Here is a 22,929-nt window from a genome sequence, read left to right as displayed (position 1 = left end):
ACCTTTATTTAAAAAATTTAAAAAAAAAATAAAAATAAAAAAAAAAAAAATAAAAAAAAAAAAAATAAAAAAAAAATAAAAAAATAAAAAAATTCGCTGGGTTGCAAAATTTTATATTTTTAGATTGGTGTAATTAATTAATTGATTGATTGATTTATTAAAAATATTTTATTGATTTTATTAATATTATTATTATTAATTATTTTTTTTATTTATTTATTTTTATTTATTTTTATGATTGATCATGGCTGTATTTTTTGAAATTAATTTTTTTTTTTATTAGGAAAAATTTATAAAAAAAAATTAATTTATTAAATCTTTTGAAATTAAAAAGTGTAATATTAAATCAGCTTTCTTTTTAACTATATTGGCATCGGGTGGGAATTGAGATAAAGGTGATAATGGGGAAGGTCTTAATAGAATGGTACTGAATACAATGGCTAATTGATCAGCAGTTAATTGATTTTCTTGTTGATGAGAAAGAACTTCGATGAGGAATGAAATCAAATAGAAAAATACATTATAGTTGACAGATGGTAAATGAGAAACCAATTGTTTACAACTATGTGGAGTGCTTGAAGCATCCAAAGCTTGTTGATACATATTGAATGGGATAACAGGCTCTACTAATGATTCCAAGAAACGAATGAGTGTCTCCGCCATTGAATGTATGCTAAAACTAATAGTACTAAAGTGTTCTGCAGTATCTAAACAATCTCTAATTGCTTCCATCTCTTTAGTGACACCACTCTTTATGAATAAACCTTCTTCTTTTAAACCATTATTATAAATATAATCGATAATCTTCCATAACTCTTTTGGAATTGATAATTTCTTTTGTTCTTGTGGTATTGGTATATTATTTCTAATTGGGTGTGGATATCTAACTAAATTTTCTAAAGTATTACCAAAACATGTTCTTTGGAAATTACCTGAAATTGAAATCTATCATAAAAAAATATTTTTATATTAATATTATTTTTATAAAAATTAAAAAAAAATAATTATGAATACTTACAAAATAATCTTTACCATTTTCTAAATGTAAAATTAAAATATCATCCATAGATTCACCATTTACATTGAAAGCTTGTGATGTTAAATTGTCAACATAAATAGTTAAATCGATTGTAACTTTTTCTTTTGGTATCATCATACCAGCAATTGGAGATATTTTAAGCCATGGTTTACAAAGTATGGATTCATCTAATTTTGGAATGAATTGGAAACGAGCGATAACTTGACCAATATTTTCAAATACCAATTGTTTAGTTACAGGGGTCATAAATTTAATAGTTTCAAAGTCTACCATATTAGTTGAGATATTTGCATCTGGCATACTGTCATTCTCTTTTTTATCCAACTCTTTGACAATCTCTTGATAGATTCTATTTTTAACCTCGGGAATAACCATTTTGAATTTGATAATAAATGATGCACTAACTGGACGATGATCCGATGATAATAATTCGTGACGTTTATATGATAAAATACCAACATTCTCTGCTTTTTTGGATGTTTTCCAAAGAATACGATCACACCATGCTGGTGTTCTCCTCTTTTCACTACTATCATATTCTTCTGTGCCTGCATCGTATTTATAGGTTGGTGCAAAACTAATAGGTGGCTCTTGGAATCCTTCAAAAACTGCTCCTGCCTTCATTTGTTGATTTAATTGATCTACTAAAAATAAATTATAAAAATCTCTTTTCTTTATTTTTTCTTTAACTTCATAATCTGGTAATGGAATTCTATAATTTAAATCACCAATCCAAAATAATTGACTAGATGATTTTTAAAAATGAAAAAATATTAATAATTTATTTTATTTTATAATAATGGTAATAATTAATAAATAAAACTTACTCGTGATCAAAAATATTTATAGGTCCTTCTTCAGCAACAAATTTAATGTTTTTAGCAATATCTTTCATATCTTGGTTTCTTCTTAATACATTTTCCATGTGTGCATTTAAGTGAGAGTTTATAATACAAATTGTAGTGTTGTAAAATGAAAATCTAATTGCTACACCACCTTTATTTCCCATCATACCCATAATACCGACAGCAGCAATATCTGATTGAACATGTGCAATATGTTGTCTATGCTCTTTCCTTACATAAACACATAATAGTATACCAACTAATTGTTTGGAGAGAAGTTTAACGTAATCACCACCTAATGTTGATAAAATATGTTGTTCCCATGGTAATGAACGTGTTGTATCACCTAATAACAATGCTTCTGCTGTTAAATCTAATTCTTGAAAACCAATAGCATATACATCGGGTTGTAAAGTCATTGATGGATCCTTTAACCAAAGATCCAATGGTTCTGTTGGTTTTTTACCATTAACATTCCATGTACCTAAAAATATTGTCATTGCTTTTTTCTCTGTAAACTCTGGTTCTCTTTCTTTTAATTTATTATGAATCCATTGTGCATTTACATCAATAAATTGTGATGATGTTGGGAATGATGTTTTTAATGAATTATGTTTTAATCCATCTAATGATGCTTTAATTGCATCATTTGATACACCTCTATTATTATCTGAAATAAAAATTATTATAATAATTAATATTTAAATAAATAAACTAAATATGTCTATACATATGTATCCATATATATATATTTACCTTCAATTGGTGGAGTAGGATTTGATGATTGTGGATCATTTATTGAAATTGAACTTAAACCATTTTCTATAATTTGTTGTGGTTTTTGAGGTAGTGGTGGTGGAGATGATGATTGTGATTGTGCTGGTTGTTGTTGCTGTTGTGGTTGTTGTGGTTGTGGTTGTTGTTGTTGTTGTTGTTGATTGTTTATTGATTCATTTGTTATACTAGAAACTTCATTAACATCGCTCATTTTTTTTTATAATATAGTTTCTTTTTATAATATTAATTTATTTATTTAATTGTAAAATAAATTGTATATATTATATTATTGTTATTATTATTTGATTATTATTATTAATTATTATATACAATAATAAATAAATATGATTTTAATAATAGGGTGTGTGTGTGGTTTGATAATACACTAGTTTGTTATATATATATACGTTAATTAAATTTAAAAAAAAAATAAAAATAAAAAAAAATTTGTAAAAAAATTAAATTTTGATTTTTTTTTATTTTTTTTTTATTTTTATATTATTTTTTTTGTTTTTTTTTTATTGTTGAAAATGTAAAAGTACAAAAATGGTAATAATAATAATAATAACAACAATAAAAAACTATATTTTAATTAATATATAGGGGCTATATAGTTAATAACAAAACATAAAATAAATATAAAAAAATAATTTAAAAAATTTTGAAAAAAAATAAAAAAAAAATGAAAAAAAATAAAAAAATTTTAAAAAAATAAAAAAATCTTTTTTTTTTTTTTTTTTTTTAAATTTTAAAACATCCAAATATAAATCATTTTTTTTTTTTTTTTATAAACCCAAAAAACAAAAAAAAAAGAAATCAAAAAAAAAAAACTAAATAATTTATAAATATTTTACATATTATAGTATTAAATGATTAAATTCATTTGAGTGAGAAATTTTTAATTTTAATAAACCCACTCTCCAACATCCCAAAAAAAAAAATTTACCGGATCTCCCAAGCGATCAAAATTTTTTTTTTTTCTCAATGGTGGGTGTATGTTCCAAAAAGAATTATTTAATGCAAAAATAAAAGAATTATGTTAGGCAAAAATGTTTACTATGATTTTTCTTTATTCTCAGTGAAATCTTTTCATTTTTCATTGCAAAAATATAGATAACATATCTATAAAGAAAATAAAAAAATTAAAAATAAAAATAAAAATAAAAAGAAAAAGAAAAAGAAAACAAAAATAAATAAAGTTATGTATTAACTTTTTTTTTTTTTAAATAAAATAAAATAAATATTTAACTTAAAAAAAAAATAAAAAAAAAATAAAAAAAAAAAAAATAGTTTTTTTAAATTTATATTTTTTTTTTTTTTTCAATTTTCTTATTCCTAATTTCTCTACTGTTTTATAATTTTAATATCAAATTAATTAAAAATGAGATTAGTTAAATTATTTGAAATTTTCATTATTCTTAAAAACCATTTTGACTTTATTTAAGGTTATTTTCAAATAAACTGAGATTCGTTTTTTTTTTCTTAAATATCAAAATAAATAATTATAATTAAAAAATCAAATAAAATATTTAAAAATATTTATATTAAATATAATAAATAAAAAAAATATAAAAAAATTATTATTAATTAAATTGTATTTTTATTTTTTTTTTTCTTAAAATTAAAAATTAAAGAGTATAAATACTTTAGATTTTCATTTTTTTTTATTCTAATTTAATTTTTCATTGTTAATAATAATTATATTTGTAAAATCTTTTATGTATCATTAAAAAAAATAATTTATAATCAATAAAAAAAAATATGAAAGTACTTTATTTCTTAGTAGTTTTATATTTGACATGCATTAGTTCAGTATCTTTTGCTGCTGATAATTATTGCGAGGCATTAAAATACTCTTTGTTATTTTACAAAGCACAAAGAGCAGGTAGATTGCCTGATGCAGATATACCGTGGAGAGGTAATAGTGTGTTGGGTGATACCTATAACAATAAAGTCGATAGTAATGGTGATGGTATATTATCAAAAGGTTATTTCGACGCTGGTGATGGTGTAAAAGTAAGTTTTTAAATAAATTATTATTTTAATTATTTATTTTTTATTTTTTATTTTTAATATTAATATTTTTTTTTTTATAATTAAAAGTTTGGTTTCCCAATGGCTTATACAATGACAATGTTAAGTTGGATTTATAATCAATACGAATCTAATATTGTTGGTTGTGGTTTAGACTCTCTCTATAAAGATGTTATAAAGTGGGGTTCAGATTATACAATTGCCTCCCATGTAGAGGATAATGTTTTTGTAGGTCAAATTGCCGATGCTAATGTAGACCACTCTTATTGGATTCCACCAGAAGACATTTCATATACTCGTACAGTCTATACAATTGATTCCAATAACCCAGGTACCGATCTCGCTATGGAGGCATCTGCTTCTCTTGCAGCAACTTATCTCGTTTTTAAATCAAGTGATAGCTCCTATGCTAATGAATGTCTAAGCCATGCTAAAACTCTTTATAGTTTTGCAATAAATAGTGATAAGAAGCTATATTCTGATTCAATAAAAGTTGCCTCTGGTTTCTATACCTCTGGTGGCTATAACGACGAAATAGCATGGGCTTCTGCTTGGTTATACAAAGCTACTGGTGAAAGTAGTTATCTTTCAAATGCTGCCACTTATTATGCAAATAACGAAGTTCAATATGCAAATCAATTAAGCTGGGATCAAAAAGGTGTTGCCGTTGGTATGTTGCTATATCAAATTAATAATGGTGCCACTTATAAATCAAATGTAGAGACTGCACTAAAATACTGGCAAAAAAATGGTGGTGTAAACTATACTCCAAATGGTTTAGCTTATTTAAATGAATGGGGTCCATGTAGATATTCAATGAACATGGCTTTAATTGCTTCCATGTATGGCGGTGACTATGCTAGCTTTGCAGAGTCACAATTAAACTATGTCTTGGGTAATAATGCAAAATCCTATTCATTTATTGCAGGTTGGGGTTCAAACTATCCAAAGAACCCACATCATAGAGCCTCACATCATTCAACTACCCAAGATATCAATAATCCAACCACAAATACCTATGTATTGTATGGTGCTTTAGTTGGTGGTCCAGCTTCCGACGATAGCTATAAAGATGATAGAACAGATTACACCCAAAGTGAAGTTGCTTTAGATTATAACGTTGGTCTTGTTGGTACATTAGCTGCTTTCTCCTCAAATAGTGCTGCAGCCTCAACTACTAATCCATATACTGGTAATGATATTACATCCAATTCAGATTCTTCCACTACCCAACCAAATACCAATTCCGACGATTCAACCACCACACCAGGTGAAAATGGAAACACCCTAAATAGTAATTCTGAATCACCCAATGCCGATCATTCTGAATCTGAATCAAGTGGCGCTACAACCATCCAAAAACTTTCTTTAATATCTTTATTATTATGTTTAATTGTTTCTCTATTTTAAAAATAATACCTTTAAAATAAAAATTTTATTTTACAATTATTGTATCTTTAATTTATTTTACAGTTTTTTTTTTTATTATTATTGTTACTATTGTTACTAATACTATTGTTTTTATTAATATTGGGGGCAATATCAATTTCTTTATTTTCAAAATAGCTTTTAAATACTCTAAAGGTTGAATTTATTACACTCTGATTTACATTTATATCATATTTTGAAGATGTTTCATAAAATTCCATGTTATGTTCTTCTGCATATTTTTTTGCGATTTCATAAGGTACTTTTCTTTCACTATATAAATCTGCTTTATCTAACTTTGTCCCAATTAAAGTAACCATAAAATCTGCTCTTGCATATCTTTCTAGAGTTGGAATCCAAACTTTTTCAACATCTAAAAATGATCCTAAATCTGTTATGTCATAACATATAAAAAAGAGATATGCTCCTCTATAAAAATAATTTGTATTTCGCTGAAATCTATTTGTTTTCTAAAAATTAATTATATAAATTTTAAAAGTTAGTTTTATATTTCTATTTTTTTTCTTTTGTTTTTTTACTTACTATTTGATCCCAAAGTTGTATTCTAACTATAAAATCATTCATTTCTATACGTTTTGTTTTAAAATCTACACCTATTGTACCAATGCTTTGTGAATAAAATTCTTGGTCGAAAAACCTTAATAGAAAACTTGATTTTCCACACCACTCGTTGCCTATAAATATAAACATATGTTTAAAAAAACTAGTTTAAAGAATTTTACATAATTATATGTAGTTACCAATTATACATGTTTTTATTTGATAATCAAATAATTGAGCTTCCATTTCTTTAATCTTAAATCTTTTTAAATATTTCAAAATTTTATTGTTAAAATTAAAAATAAAAAAAATAAGAATTAAAAGATATATTTTACCATATTATACAATTTTATAGGTTATTTGATGTTTCACTGCAAGGATCCTTCATTATAAAAACATTTAATAAAATTAAAAATTTTTTAAAAAATTTTTAAAAAATTTTAAAAAATTAAATAAATTTTTTTTTTTTAAAAGATATGGATAAAATCTATAAATAAAAGTTTTATTTTTTTAATAAAATTTCTTTTTTGATTATTTAAAATAATTACAAGTTATAATCCTAGTTCACAAAACCTATTTCAAACATTAAAATCCATCATTGATCACCGGGAAGATATGTGGTTTAAATGGCTATAAAAGAATACGAGACCATCAGGGGTCGAACCTGAGACCTACCGGTTCGTAGCCGGTCGTTATATCCAACTAAACTATAGTCCCTTATATATATAATAACGAAAAAGTGATTTTTCAGGCAAAATCGAAAAATAAGTTGTAAGGGAACCAAAAGGAATAAAAAACTATAAAAGGTGAATATCTGGAATAGTTCTAAAATATTTTAAAAGTTTTTTGAAAATTATATTTTATATTTATTATTTTGTTTATGGTTTATAATTATTGAAATTTATTGTTGATGAAATATTTTATTTAGAGTTCTATAATTATCGTTATCTCCATTTTTACCGATTATCGTTATCGTGTTCATTATCCATTTTTTAAAAAAAATATTATCTCTTTTTTATCTTTTTTTGAAAAAAAATTATTCATTTTTATCCTTTTTAAATTTGCCAATAGATCCAAAATAACAGTTCAAATACGCAAATCATAATTTGTTTCTTTTTCGCCCTTTTTTTATTTCGAAAAGATAATTTTCGAACTCTAGTTAAAATAAATAAATAAAGAAAAATATTATATTAATATATTATTGATCACCGGAAAGATAAACTGGGTAAGAACGAAATCATACACATATTTTATTTTCTTTACTAATTATGCATTATCGCCTTCTTCTTTTTTAAAATAATTAATTTTTGGATAAGTCTTAGCCCAGGGAACAAATAAACCCCCCGTATTCGAATTTTTCCTAGTGTACAATTACTATGTTGGATATTTCGATCCTAACATTATATGTCACATATAATCATTGCAAGGCTATAATATAATATAGCCGCTATATATGTGAACATATCTATACACTGGCTTATCCAAAAAACAATAAGCGATAATGCAGTGGTAGAAATTAAAGTAGCTAAAGATTCGTTTTATAAACTATAATAGTTTATCTGTTAGTAAAGCTAACTAAAATTTTACAAAAATTATTATTGAAAAAAAGTTTTTTATATGAAGCAATGAAATGTAAATATTTTATGGGAATAATTAAACAGTTCTATCTATTTTTTAATTAATTTTTTTATAAAAAAGAAAAATTGTGTGTGGTGGGGTTTTAATTTAATTTTTTTAAAAAAATTTTTTTCAAAATTTTTTTTTTTTTTTTTTTTTTTTTTTCCAATCATTCTTTATATTTTCAAAATAACAGAAACAAATAATAATTAAAAAAAAACTATTAAAAAAAAAAAAAAAACTTATTAAAGGTGGAGATTATATGATGAGCCATTAAAAGCAACACAAGCTTACCTCGAATAGGGTTTGAAATTAGAAGAGATTGTTGGACACAGTGATTAGTATGAAAAATATAGAAGTTTTAGAAAGTAGCCCAAAAGAGATATTCCAGCCACTTCAGCCACAGTTGATATGTGTAAAAGATTAAAAGAATTGAATAGAGTAACTGGTAAACTCATAAAAGAAGATTTTCATTTTATACTAACCCAAACAACAAAAAGAACAATTTTCAATCAACCAATAAATAAACAATAATGAATAGTTTAATCATTTCATATATAATCTCTGTTTTTGTTTTTATTTATAATTTTTTTTCTTTAAATGTTTGCTCTATTGGCTAATTCATCACCAACACCATCAACATCTTTAGTAACAAAGATAATAATAATAATAATAATAATAGTAATATTTTAGAAAATAATAAAAAAAATACAACAGGCATCAAAATTACATTAAGTGAATATAATCACTATAAAGAATTGTTATTAAAATCAAATGATAATAATTCAATTTTAAGTGCCATAAAAAAATTAGATTTCTTTTTAGCATCAATGGACTTAATTAATTTTATAGATGCCAAAGAAATAGAAACACTCATTAATAGCATATTAAAAATTGCATTTTTTTCAATAGCTAGTAATAGTTTATCAGATGAAATTTAAGCCAATAGTAGCTTATTGGTTTCAAATTTAATTATCAAAGGGATGGCTCAATCCAAATTCTTCAGAGGAAACCATCAAATTATTGGAAGAAATACTCGCATGTATGTATAACTGCATTTCAAACCCAGAAAAGGTTGAATTTAAACAAACAGAAGTTGCAGTCTTAATATTTATGCATTTTGGAAATGCTAAAAAAGAATATCAAAAAAGTAATAAAATACATCAATTCCAAAATTTAATAGACAAAGTATATCAAAGTTCCCTTGACCTCCATATAAAACTAGTATTTTACGAAGAAAAAGAAGACCACTGTCTATTACGTTCAAATACATACAATGTTCTTTGGTCATTATATTACTCCATCGGTGATTATTTCATTCCAAAACACAAAAAATCCCAACATGCCTGAAATGTTTAATACAAATAAAAAAGAAATCAAAAAGGATATTACATGTCTGTTTATCGAGAACCGTTCAAAAAACCAAGAGATACATACTTAAAGGGTAAAAAAAAAAAAAAAAAAAAAAAAAAAAAAAAAAAAAAAAAAAAAAAAAAAAAAAAAAAAAAAAATTTTTATAAATGTAAATAAACTATTTATTAATTAACTTTAGTAAATTCGTAAAGAAAATATTTAAAATTTTTTTTAAAATTTATTTTTTATGTATTATTTTTCCCAACAAGTTAATAAACCGATGAGGATATAACAGTTCGCAAAGTTTTTCCCCTTTTAAAAATAAATTTATTTGTCGAAAAAAATTAGAGTTCGAAAATTATCGTTATCTTCATTTTTACCAATTATTGTTATCTTCATTTTTTTTAAAATTTTTAAAAAAAAGGGCTGGTTATGAATTCCTTCAAAATTTAAAAAAAATAAGAGTAGACACTTTAAGTGTATATAAAAAACATTCATTCATAAAAAAAATACTTTTTAAATCAAAAATTATGTCGTCCAATTTCAATTTTTTTTAAAAATAAAATTTTTTTTTTTATTTTTTTTAAAGTTTTTTTTATTAAATTTTTTTTATATTTTTTTAAAGAATTTTTTAATCCATAGCTTATATATATAAATATATATATTATAAAATACAATTTACTATATAAATTATTATAATTTATTTTGTTTTAAAACAATTTAAAATAATTATTATGAAAAAATGTCAAATAATCAACAAAATGATACCAAATGCTTGGATCACCCTAATGAAGATATTATTTTAATATGCTCAACTTGTTCAAACACTCCTGTCTGTATTTATTGTATTACTGATACTCATAATGGTCATAATTTTAAAAATTTAAATGATATAAATTTAAGAAATCAAATACAACAAGATTTTAAAAATCAAACAATACCAAACCTAATCAAATGTTTAGAAAATAATAAAAAAATATTAGATGAATCAAAAAATCACTTTAAAAATATTCAAGATAAACATACAAAGAATTTTGATAAAACTCTTAATATATTTAAGGAATTAAAATATATTATCGATGCAAAAGAAAATGATATTAAAAGATTATTAATAAATAAATTAGACGAAAATAAAGAAGTAAATAATATAATAACAACAACAATAGAAAACAATATTAATAACATTAATAATGCTATTAAATATAATAATGATATTAATAATAATAATGATATTAATAATAATAATGATGTTAATAATAATGATGTTTATAATAATAATGGATTTATTAAACTTTTAAAACACAATCATCAATGTAATAATCTTTTATCAAATATAAACAAGAATAACATACCAGAATATAAAGATACTCAATTAATTCAAGAAAATAATTTCGACCCAATCAAAGATCTAACAAACAGTTATTTAGAAGTATTTGATGATATCTCTTTAGTTAAAAAAGACTTAAAAATACTATTTTGTAAGTTTTAAGCTTTAAATTTTTATTTTACCAATAATACTTGAATTAATTCCATTTAATAAAGCTTACAATTCAATATTTATAATTTACGAAGAATGGCGTGATATTAGTCATTTAGAAATTAAAAATCTTGCCATTGGGCCCATCGAATGTTTCCTCAAAACTATTCCAGCAACAGTTATAAAACTATTATTACTTGATGGCTTTAATCAACCACTTAATTTTATACCACCCACCGTAAAAAAATTGAGTTTACAAAACATCAAGTATCAATTAACACCTGATTCAATTCCAGCAACAGTTATAAAACTATTATTACTTGATGGCTTTAATCAACCACTTAATTTTATCCCACCCACCGTACAATGGTTGTATTTAGAAAACATCAGGTATCAACTAACACCTGATTCAATTCCAGCAACAGTTACACGTTTATCTTTACTTGAAGGCTTTAATCAACCACTTAATTTTATCCCACCCACCGTACAATCGTTGTATTTAGAAAACATCAAGTATCAATTGACACCTGATTCAATTCCAGCAACAGTCACAGATTTATATTTAAAAGGTGGCTTTAATCAACCACTTAGTTTTATACCACCCACCGTACAAAAGTTGTATTTACAAAATATCAAATATCAATTAAAACCTGGTTCAATTCCAAATCATTTAACTAATCTTCAATTTTATAATGGTTTTTCTCAACGTTTTACAAAAGGTATAATCCCTGACTCTTTAACTTCAATTCATATGGGCAATGTGGTCAATCCTTTAAAACGTGACTCCATTTCAAACCCCAATCAAAATATTTATTATTCAAAACAATACAAACATCGAAAATTAAAATAAAATAAAATTTTTAAAATTAATTATGTCAAAACAATTTTAAAATACTATACAATAGTAGGTTCTGCACCAGGCTATGTCTCATATATCATAATTCGATGGTTGTTCTAAATGTAAACAAGATTGACAAAATATATTAGTGATTATAATAGTACAGTTAGTTGCACAAATTTTGCAACTCATATTAATTTTGCAATTTATATAATAAAATTTTATGATTCAAATTTTGGATTTCCGGAGTAACATAAATAAAAATCGTTTAATCTTTACTTCACAAAAACATAAAAAGATAATCAAATAATATTTGTTCTATATGTACCAATGTTGATATTAGGAAGTGCCAGAAAGTGTTGGATATTTTTCGACATATAACCTTAGATATCATTTTAATAGATGATCAATTTTTAGAGTCCATAAAATATAGAAAAAGAAAAAATGTTTCAATTGATGATACAACTCCAATTAACACTTTAGATTATCAAATTGCTCAAGATTTAGATACACCAAAAACATTATATAAGAACTGTGATTGATATGTAGAAATAATGTTAGCTCTTGAATATTAAATAAAAATTCTTTATTTTGTATTTGATATGTTTTATACTTGAATGGATTTAAGTTTATATCACCATGAATTTAAGTTTGTAAAGACTCTGTACTACAGAGTCACATCAATTCGTGTTTGATTCTGAAAATTTGAATATTTACCCAGATCCAAACCCTGATAGCTTGTAAAAACATAATCTTTTCAGGCTGTTAAACTGATATCATTTTAATTGATACTATTTTGTGCTACAATTACTTAACATTGCATCACCACAAGATGTACCATTCTCACTTCCATCATCTGTTACAACATTTGATTCACTACTTGAAACACTACTTGAGCCACTACTTGAATCACCACTTGAATCACTACTTGAACCACCACTTGAACCACTTATAAAGTTTTCTATAGCTTTTTTGTAGAGTTGAAAAAATGTGATGAGCTATAACGTCACACTATTAATGTGTTCATAAAAAAAGAAAACAAGAAGTATATGAATCATTATTATATGTAAAAAAGAGTGGTATGTATATTTTAAAAATATTTATAATTGAAAAAATAAGTATTTTGACCCTTTTTGAACTGAAGGGTGTTATATTTAAAGAATAAATAAAAATAAATAAATAAATTATTATAAAAAAAAAAATTTAAAAAAAAATAAAATTTAAAAAATAATAAATATATTGTGAATGATGTTTATTATCTAATAGGGGAAAAAGTGTTTTTTATAAATTATAAATGAGAGAAATATATAAATAGCAGTGGAAAATGGGTGAAAAAATTATTGTAATTATTAAAATCTAATAAATGACTGTAATATTCCCTTTTATATAAAATGTCAAAAATAAAATTAAGATAATGTTCTCAAAGGTTTTATTTATATAATTTTAACTATTTTTTTTAAAAAATAATTAAATAAAATATGTAATAAATATTTTTGTTAATATATAAAGATAACTAGTTAAACAATAGATAGATTATTATAATAAAAAATAAAACTATTTATAAAAATACAAATTTTTTAAAATAATATTAGATTTTAGAATCAAAACATTCAATATTATAATTTATAATAATAATAATAATTAGTTTCAAAATATAATCAAAATAGTATTAATATTAAAATATTATTTAAAGCAACTTAAAAAGATTTTAACTACAACTCAAATAAAACTTTTCAATCTAATCAAATGTTTTATGCACATTATATCTATCAAATTTTCTCTGGCCAAGTAAATATGGTAGAACATCAAATAATATTAGATGAAGAAAATATTTAGTTGTCCCTATTTTAAGTTTGGTATAGAATGAAAAATCTAGGAAACATAACAACTGTCGAACAACCATGAATAATATAATTACCGTGGCACCAAAACATCAATTGTATACCATTTCCACAGTTTATTACTGGTTTATTATTTAATTAGAAACAGTATTCAAAATTAGTATCAACTCCATCAGACCAATCGAAAATAATTTCAGTAGGATACTGAAACATCATAACACGACTTTTATTAATTTATTTTTAAAAGAATTTTTAGTAATTTAATTTGTAATTCATTGATAAAGTTCTGAAGCTTTCCAGGTGTACACCTGTATTTTCACTCTAAAATTTTTTTACACCCAGATGTACTACAAACTTGTCATTCTCATATTAGGGACTATAGTTTAGTTGGATATAACGACCGGCTACGAACCGGTAGGTCTCAGGTTCGACCCCTGATGGTCTCGTAACTTTTTTATAAATCTATCTTCCCGTTGATTATACCCGAGCAATTGGTTTTTTGGGTGAGCAATGAAAGCCAAGTGGTCGAACGACACCGAAATGAACATACCAAAACCGACAAGTGTTAACATCATATAAAATCTTACTTTTTATAAATTAAGTTTTATCAAATAATTTTAGCACTGTCCAACAGCTTTTTAAAAGCTATTTCAATGTATATCAATTATTTTTTTTTTTTTTTTAAAAAAAAAAAAAAAAAAAATATCAATTATACACCACAAAACACAGATCAAAAGAATTTAGATCGTATTAAAGATTTTTAATCTTCTATCTTCACTATCTCCAATCTTCACCAATTTGTCTTTCTAAAAGCCAATCCAACTGCAAACATCATTCCCACCACCATCTTCAAACGTAAAACCAATCATAATAGATTTATCCAACGATTGGAAAGAAATGAAAACTAAGGATTTTCCCCATAATAATTTCAATACTATTGAAGACATACTCTTGTCAAGCATCTCTATAATTCAAAAAAGTGTTAAAGATATCATTGAACGAGATAACAAACTATCCACTTATGAAAAAAATGGAAACAACATCAATCTCAGATTATATTACCCAAACCACCAAATATCCGATGAACATATAATTCATTTCAGCAAATACACAGATATAGAAAAGATCTCATTCGACAAAAAGAAAAAGAAAACTATCTTTATCTCTCTCTCAAAAGAAAACCTACATAATCTCCTAAATGAAAGAGATACCACCAACAAGATGAACAAGTTCATCACGCACTGTGACGATTACCATATGGTAATTGGAAACATCAACAAAAATCTAAGAAAAAAAAAAATTCTTAAACTTGATAGGTTGTTTCAACCTTACCCCAACACCCACTTCTTCTTATATTTTAATATAAATAAACACCGTCGCTTACACTAATAATATTTATTATATTATTAAGTAAGCTTTTTTAAAAAAAAAAAAAACAAAAAAAAAAGAATTTTATTGACTATAAATTAAAAACAAATTTTTATTTATGAATATTTGACAGATCCCAATTCTAATTGTGGATATCCATTACCTTGAACTATAAAAGTAAATTTATAAACATTATTTTGGTAAATAGATTCTCCTGGAGGAAGATAAAATTGGTTGTGTGGTGGATAGCTGTTTCTCCAATTCATATTCCATATTGTATCATCTCTTAAATGTAAACCATTTGGATTTAATATATTGATGTTAACTTCAGTTAATGTGAAAGGAGAATTGTTATGGATAACACCTTCATATTGGGTAAATTTTTGATTGTCATATTTAGAATCTATCCATGAGCCGGTTGGGTAGAGGTCTAACTGGACTTGTTCTGATGCAGTTAAATCATTACGGTGAGTTGGAACTTTTGCTGTAACAACAATAATTAATACTAATAAACTTAATAAACTTGATAAAAATTTCATTTTTAATAATTAATTTTTAAATAATATAAAAAACTAAATTTGAATTTGGTTTTTATAGTTTTTTTTTTTATAAAATAATAAATACTTTTTTTTATAAAATAATAAATAAATACTTTTTAAAATCAAAAAATCTTTTTAATAAATAAGGAAAAACAAAAAATACTTTTTGTAAATTAAATTATTTGAAAATATTTTAATCAAAAAATTTTTTTAGTTTAAACTCCTTTGTGTATTTAAAAAAAAAAAAAAAAAAAAAAAATTTAATCTATAAATAAACAATTATAAAAATGAATCTCTTTTTTTATCTTATAATACTATTTAATTTTTAAAATAAAATTATAGTTTTAAAACAAAATCTTTTTTTTTTTTATAATAAAAAAAAAAAAATAAAAAAAAAAAAAGTTTATTTAATTTAATAAAAATTCAGATTTAACAACCCAACGTTTTGAAACTTTATCAAAATCGGAAACACTTCTTAACAAAGCTTTAAATAAAGGAGCTTGGTCTTCGTTTATAGTAAGTGAGAAATTGTTTATAATTGTTTGGGTTGTTACAGAGCCTCCTTTTTCCATGATAAAGTTAAAGATTTTTTCTATAATTTCGTTTGAATTTAAACCACCAAACAAGTTTTTAGCATCTTCCTCTTCTTTATTATTTAAAGTTGATAAAATTCTAGTTGAAGAGAATTTATTATTGGTATTTGTATTATTGTTATTTGTATTGTTGCTATTATTATTTGTAATTGATTTATTTAAAAGTATATTATCAGAGTCTACTGTAATATTACTTATTGATTGAAGCGGTGATAGTTGTGATTGTAATTTTGATTTTTGACCAAATCTACCTGTATTATTATTACTATTCATTAGTGTTGGTAAACCTGAAGATCCAAACCTTCCAGTCCATGTTAGAGTTGATGATGATGATCTTTGCCTATCGATTAATTCTTTTGATTTTTTTAAAATACCAACAGCTTTTGATGCAATCTTCTCCGCTTCGTTTACTAATAAAGAATGTTCAGGACCAGATTGATCCATAATGGTGTCATGTCTTAAAGCACTTTTTAAACCTTCTTTTTCAAATAAGCACTTTAATATATAAGAGTCATCGTCGTTACTATTTGATTTTTCATCATTGCCACCATTTTCATCATCAATTGAATTACTTTTATTTGATTTTCTCTTTTTATTAACCTTTGTTTTTTCTTCATCTGATGAACTGTCTATATAATCATTATTTTGTTTTTTTGGTATACTTGGTAAATTGGAAGAAGAAAGTTTGCTCTTATTTGATTTATTATTATTATTATTATTGTTAATGTCTTCTTCATTATCACTATCCTTCATATGTTCAGGTAAAATTTCTGAATTTGATTCGCTAAAAATATTACCAGTTTCGGAACCTTTGTTACTCTTTGAATATGTAAATAATTCTTTAAAATGTTTTGATTTGAAGAATCTTTTTTGTCTTGGATCTTTTAAAATTTTATTTGTAAGAAATTGCTTATAGATTTGACGATGATATATTTTTTCTTCAATTGTACCAAGAGTTACTAAACGGTAAATGGTAACAGATTTCTTTTGACCAATTCTATACACTCTTTCTCTGGCCTGAGTATCGGTAGATGGATTCCAATCTGGGTCGAATAAAATTACTCTATTTGCACCTGTAAGATTTAAACCAAGACCACCAACTTTAGTTGTTAACAAAAAAATAAATAGTTTTTCATCAAGATTAAACTCTTCAACCAATGATTGTCTATGTTTAACTGAAGTTGTACCGTCCATTCTTAAATAGTTGAAAGTTGTTGAATTTCTAATATATGCTTCTACAATATCCAACATTTGTCTAGTTTGGCAAAAGAGTAAAACTTTATCACCTTGCTTATACCAGAGTGGTAAAATTTGATCAACTACACGCAACTTTGCAGAACGATTAATGTTACCATAATCCTCGGGTCTATCTTCATCATGAGGGTCCATATGTAGAATATCTGGATGATTGCTAATCTTTTTCAAGATATCGATACCATAGAGTGCATTCCTTCTTCCTTCGAGCACAGATTTTATATCGTTACTATCTAAAAACTCTAAATAAAGCTTCTCTTGGAAATTTGTTAAAGGACACATCAAAACCTGTTCATTTTTAGATGGGAGAGATTTTAATACATCGGCTTTAATTCTTCTGAGCATGTATGGCGAAATTAAATCACGTAAAGCAACAGCACATTTATAAGCGGTTTGGACTTGGATAGGCGAAGCATTTGCAAAACCACCAACTGATATTGGTAATGAGAATTGAGTTTTAAAAATGGGTAAAGTTCCTAATTTTCCTGGATATACAAAATCGAAAAGTGACCATAACTCTGTAAGTTTATTTTGAATTGGTGAACCAGAAAGAATAATACGATGACAAGTTTGGAATTGTTTACATGATAATGTGACCTCTGCATCCGGATTACGAATTTTATGACCTTCATCCAATATTACATAGTCCCAGTGATGTTCCAGTAAAATATCTTGATGTATACGGATTTGTTCAAAAGTAGTTAAAAGAATATGACCCTTTGATGCTATTTTCTTTACTATGTCATCTTTTGATAATGACGATGATGATGAATGGAATAAACCAACTCTGAATGGTGGCCACCATTTATGAAATTCTTTAACCCAATTCGATAGTAAAGTTGCGGGTGCAACAATAAGTGCAGGACCCCCAAGTCTTCTACTGTAATGAAGTGATGCTAAAAATGATACAATTTGAATTGTTTTACCTAAACCCATTTCATCACCAACTATACCACCTGCCTCTTGACAATGGAGTTCATAAAGCCAACGTACACCAGTGACTTGATATTCGAATAGATTCTTATAGATATCAAATGGAATTTTAAAATTTTCATCAATTTGAAAATCATCACCAATTTCTTCTTCTTCGACCAATTCTTCTTCATTTAATATATTTTTAACTTGATTTTCAATTTCACCAAAAACTGTTTCATTATCTAATTTATCTGGATTTAAATAATCATCTTCTTCATCTTCTTTATAGGTTTGGTTTGCATCTTCATCATCATTTGTTGTTGAAGGTGTTGTATTATTATTGATTGTGCCGGTATATTTTTCAATAATCTCTAATCTTTTATCTAAATTCATTTTTTTATAGTGATTTTGAATTTGTCTTTGTTTCCATTCAAACAACCTTTTTTGATATAAATCTTCATTCGCATCATCAGCCCATCTTTCTTTGTGAATGTTAATTCTTTCTTCCTCTTCTTCATACGACTCTTCTTCCTCATAAGATTCTTCTTCTTCATCTTCCTCATTTGATTTCTTTGTTTTTTTCTTTTTGGTATTGATGTCATTATTTCTTTTTCTTTTATTATCTTTAATTGTAAATTCTTTTTCAAAATCCTCATCTTCTTGATTAGTTAAATTGTTGTCTTCTTCGTCATCAATTTCAATATAGTCATCATCCTTGTCAGAGACATCCATTTCTTCATCATCCATTTCTTCGTTATCACCATCAGATTCATCAATTTCTTTTTCTTTTTCAACGAGACCAATTCTATTTAGAGGTGTCCTTATTCTACCACTTAGGCTTATATTTGATGGATTTAATTCGTTTGGTGGTGTTACTAAAGTTGTTAAAGTTGAAGTTTTTGGTGTTTTTTTCTTTTTGGCTTTAACTTTTTTCTCTTTTTTATTTGGTTTTTCATTTTCATTTTCATTTTCATTTTCATCTTCATCTTCATCTTCTTTTTCACTATTACTATTTGAATTCTGATCGGTCACATTTAAAAAATTTGAATCTAAATCACCAAAATCATCATAAAATTCTTGTAATTTCTTTGGAGCCTCTCTTTGAATATTATATTTGTTCATTTTCTGTTGCTTCTTTTTTTGTTTTGCTGATAATGGTTTCTTTTTAATATTAAAAGGATTGGTAGATTTCTTATTTGGTTTCATTGCAACTTTTGAAACTTTATCCGTTGGTTTTGATTTAGAGTCATCAGTGTCCTGTGGATTAATATCTTGAATTGAGTCTAATAGAATGGTTTTTTTTCTAATAAATAATATTAGTTATAATGTTTATTTTAAAAAAAAATTAAAAATTGTTGAATATAAAAAATATACCTTGGGATATTATCGAATGGAGTAATTTTACCAGTTCTAATTAATAAATCTCTATCTTGTTGATCATTCCCACCAATTAGGTTGTTACTATTACTTGATAAACCTAGTGCTTTATCTAAAAAACTTGGTGAATTTAAATTTACATTGGGTTGCTTATCATCATTGGCACTATTTTGTTCGGATAATCTTTTCTCTCTATCAATTCTAAGTTGTTCTTTTCTTGAATGGATTTTATTTTCGATATCTCTTTCAATTGATCTGATTTCTTGTAATCTCTTTTTTTTTGAATTTACCAAAACTATTAATGAGTCAAATGTGTCTTTGTCCATATCCTTTTTATTACTGTTTAATTCTCTTTCGCTGTTCTTAAATAAAAACGCTTCAACTTCGTCCTTTTCTTTTTTAAATTTCTTTAAATCTTTTTCTAAATCATTTATTTCGCTAATAGTAAGTCTTTTATCAATCTTTTGAATAACTCTAGTTTCAACTTCATTGGATGTAAATTGTTGTACACCTAAATTTGATAAGTTTAGTTGTGAATTATTATAATTTGATCTATAATTATTATTATTATTATTATTATTATTATTATTATTATTATAATTTGTTCTATTATTTATATTTCTATTGGTATTATTAATATTATTCCTATTTGTTAAACTATTAAATTGTTTTGGTAAACCGCTTTTATTATCATTTTTATTAAAATTATTTTTAAAATTATCGAATTGTGTGGGATATGACGATGACCTTTTACCATGATAAATTTGATTATTTTGTGTATTTGGACCTTTTGAAGCTTTTCTTAAAAAACTAGGTTTTTCATTTTGTTGTGCCATAGTTGCAGTGGTTGTGGTTGTGGTAGTGGTTGTTGTTTTATTTTCATCTTCAGGTTTCCACCCTGGAATAAAAAATTTTCTTATATCTTCATTATTATTATTATTTCTATTATTACCACTATTGTTATTATTATTCATTATTAGTTATATATAATAATATTGTACAAGTAAATTGGTAATAATTATTACAATAAAAATTAAAAAATGAAAAAAAAAAAAAAAAATTATTTTTAAAAATAATTTTTTAAATTTATATTTTTTTAATTTATTTTTATTTTTTTTTCTCATTTTTTAATTTACAAGAAAAACAACATCCTTATATTAATATCAACAATGTTTTGTATTATTTTAAAACTTTTTATTACTTATATAAAATAATCAGTTTATAGTTAGTAAAATACCTTTTAAATGTTCAAACACACAATTCATTATAGGATTATTATTTCCAATTTATTAAACACTCCGACATCAGTCATTGTGTTTTTCTTTTAAATAAAATTATTTAAAAAAAAAAATGGTAATTAAAGAATAGGTGAATTTGTTCACATTTTTGTTTTTCAAAACTTAGTTTTATTTTAAAAATCACTTCACAAACAATTAAAAACCCCTTCAAAAAAAAAAAAATTTCGATTTCTTTAAATCATTTATATTTATGTTTATTATATTCCTTTTTTCATTTTTCGTTTAATTCTTTTTTTAATAAAAAAAATAAAATAGTATAATAGTAATTATAATTATAATTTAAAAAAAAAAAAAAAGATTCTATTTATATTTTTTATTTTTTATATATTTCATTTTTTTTATTTTTAATTTTATTTTTTGGTCGATTGTAATAATTATTTATATTTTATTTCATTTTATTGTCCACATTTTTTTATTTATTATAACTCTTATCCCGAAAAATCAATTTTAGATATCTAATTATTTGTTTATTTGTACAATTAAAATTATTATTAATATAATGTAGTCATCATTATTTGTTTAAAAAAAAAAGAAAATACATCATCAATTACATTATGTAAAAAAAAAAAAATATTTAAAGATTATTTTTAAAACACCAACAAATAAAAAATTTATAGCTTATTATAATATGAAGTAGTACCCAAAATAAATAACCAAAAAAAAAATAATAAAAATAAAAATAAAAAAAAAATAAAAATCATTTTAGATTTGCAGATTTATAATATAATTTATATCTTTTGTTTTTGTGTTTTATTTTTTTTATTTAGAGACCCAATCAAAATGATATATTGTTTTTTAAGCCTCACAAATAAAGCAAATATAGCAACAAAATAAAAATAATATTAATATTACAATGTCACCCCACCCCAAGCCGACTATCCAGCACTGTTCTAAAAAAAAAATATATAAAAATAGACATAGTTATTTTTGGAAACGATAAATAAACAAATAAAATAAATAGACAATAATATTTGGAATTCATTTAATTTAGTATTATTGTAATTCAAATATTTCTTTTTGATTGTTGTGTTTATATAGGTTTTTTTATTTTTTATTTTTTTCTTTTTTTTTTTTTTTTGTTTTTATTTTTTTAACACACCACTACCCCCATACTTAAATAGGTATGTATAAATATGTATTTTGGTAACAATGGAATATTTTTTATGAATTTATTTTTGTGAATATATGATTAATAATAGTGTTAATAATAGAAAAACAAATTATAAAAAAAAAATACAAATAAAATAAATAAATATATTTAATGGTAGTAGTATATAAATAAATATAATTCAAAAAATTCCATACTAATAAAATAAAAACGCATATTTGGTTATTTATATTTTGTCATCATTGTATCAAGATATAAAGTGTTGTCATAGTTTGAACTATTTTTTTTTTTTTTTTTTTTTTTTTTTTTTTTTTTTTTTTTTTTTTTTTTTTTTTTTAAAAATTTTTTTTTGTTAAAAATAAAAAAGGGGAAAAATTTTTTGGGGGGTTTAATTTCCAAAATTTGGGGAAAAAAATTTTTTTTTTTTTTTTTTTTTTTAAAAAAAAAAATTTTTTAAAAGAAAAAAATTTTTAAAATCTTCTCCCCATATAATTGACTTTTTTTTGTTTGGGACCCCCCACATATTTTTTTTTAGGAAAAAAAAACTTGTGGGGAAATCCCCCTTTTCCCCGCACGAAGATACCTGAAAAATTATACCTAGTATTTTATTAAAAAACACACAAAAAAGGGGAGAAAATTGAAAAAAAAAATTTTTTTTAAAAAAAAA

General features: G+C 23.8%; 9 protein-coding genes across 9 annotated transcripts in view; 4 read left to right on the top strand and 5 right to left on the bottom strand.

Moving 5' to 3' along the window:
* Positions 1-139: 139 nt before the first annotated feature.
* Positions 140-2,872, bottom strand: DICPUDRAFT_98122 (inositol 5-phosphatase 4; the record flags this gene model as incomplete). Its single annotated transcript, XM_003288689.1, has 4 exons — positions 140-945; positions 1,019-1,784; positions 1,867-2,554; positions 2,641-2,872. The coding sequence occupies 4 exons, from the start codon at positions 2,870-2,872 to the stop codon at positions 304-306; spliced, it is 2,328 nt and encodes a 775-aa protein (XP_003288737.1). The 3' UTR covers positions 140-303.
* Positions 2,873-4,422: 1,550 nt separating this feature from the next.
* DICPUDRAFT_153014 (uncharacterized protein) lies at positions 4,423-6,105 on the top strand (the record flags this gene model as incomplete). The annotated part of the gene is made up of 2 exons (XM_003288698.1): positions 4,423-4,677; positions 4,765-6,105. 2 exons carry the CDS (start codon positions 4,423-4,425, stop codon positions 6,103-6,105), a joined length of 1,596 nt encoding a protein of 531 aa, XP_003288746.1.
* Positions 6,106-6,152: 47 nt separating this feature from the next.
* DICPUDRAFT_79526 (uncharacterized protein) lies at positions 6,153-6,930 on the bottom strand (the record flags this gene model as incomplete). Its single annotated transcript, XM_003288688.1, has 3 exons — positions 6,153-6,593; positions 6,667-6,818; positions 6,885-6,930. The coding sequence occupies 3 exons, from the start codon at positions 6,928-6,930 to the stop codon at positions 6,153-6,155; spliced, it is 639 nt and encodes a 212-aa protein (XP_003288736.1).
* Positions 6,931-8,712: 1,782 nt separating this feature from the next.
* On the top strand, positions 8,713-9,651 carry DICPUDRAFT_79525 (uncharacterized protein; the record flags this gene model as incomplete). The annotated part of the gene is made up of 3 exons (XM_003288697.1): positions 8,713-8,749; positions 8,995-9,216; positions 9,308-9,651. The coding sequence occupies 3 exons, from the start codon at positions 8,713-8,715 to the stop codon at positions 9,649-9,651; spliced, it is 603 nt and encodes a 200-aa protein (XP_003288745.1).
* A 745-nt stretch (positions 9,652-10,396) lies between these two features.
* DICPUDRAFT_153011 (uncharacterized protein) lies at positions 10,397-12,511 on the top strand (the record flags this gene model as incomplete). Its single annotated transcript, XM_003288696.1, has 3 exons — positions 10,397-11,132; positions 11,197-11,850; positions 12,372-12,511. The coding sequence occupies 3 exons, from the start codon at positions 10,397-10,399 to the stop codon at positions 12,509-12,511; spliced, it is 1,530 nt and encodes a 509-aa protein (XP_003288744.1).
* A 138-nt stretch (positions 12,512-12,649) lies between these two features.
* DICPUDRAFT_153010 (uncharacterized protein) lies at positions 12,650-15,067 on the bottom strand (the record flags this gene model as incomplete). Its single annotated transcript, XM_003288687.1, has 5 exons — positions 12,650-12,666; positions 12,781-12,936; positions 14,361-14,396; positions 14,652-14,774; positions 15,022-15,067. The coding sequence occupies 5 exons, from the start codon at positions 15,065-15,067 to the stop codon at positions 12,650-12,652; spliced, it is 378 nt and encodes a 125-aa protein (XP_003288735.1).
* A 200-nt stretch (positions 15,068-15,267) lies between these two features.
* DICPUDRAFT_92154 (uncharacterized protein) lies at positions 15,268-15,721 on the bottom strand. Its single transcript, XM_003288686.1, has one exon. The coding sequence runs from the start codon at positions 15,715-15,717 to the stop codon at positions 15,295-15,297; it is 423 nt and encodes a 140-aa protein (XP_003288734.1). The 5' UTR covers positions 15,718-15,721; the 3' UTR covers positions 15,268-15,294.
* A 403-nt stretch (positions 15,722-16,124) lies between these two features.
* Positions 16,125-20,830, bottom strand: DICPUDRAFT_153008 (uncharacterized protein; the record flags this gene model as incomplete). The annotated part of the gene is made up of 2 exons (XM_003288685.1): positions 16,125-19,782; positions 19,854-20,830. 2 exons carry the CDS (start codon positions 20,828-20,830, stop codon positions 16,125-16,127), a joined length of 4,635 nt encoding a protein of 1,544 aa, XP_003288733.1.
* Positions 20,831-22,287: 1,457 nt separating this feature from the next.
* Positions 22,288-22,929, top strand: part of DICPUDRAFT_79521 (uncharacterized protein) — a gene marked incomplete at both ends in the record, with an annotated part of 2,413 nt that continues 1,771 nt past the window's right edge. The window contains one exon of the mRNA XM_003288695.1: positions 22,288-22,297. Coding sequence (XP_003288743.1) covers positions 22,288-22,297 — 10 coding nt within the window. The remainder of the gene's footprint in view (positions 22,298-22,929) is intronic.

The sequence above is a fragment of the Dictyostelium purpureum genome (assembly GCF_000190715.1).
Source record: "Dictyostelium purpureum unplaced genomic scaffold DICPUscaffold_145, whole genome shotgun sequence".
In the NCBI taxonomy this organism is placed as follows: domain Eukaryota; phylum Evosea; class Eumycetozoa; order Dictyosteliales; family Dictyosteliaceae; genus Dictyostelium; species Dictyostelium purpureum.
This window is presented reverse-complemented; position numbering and strand designations above follow the sequence as displayed.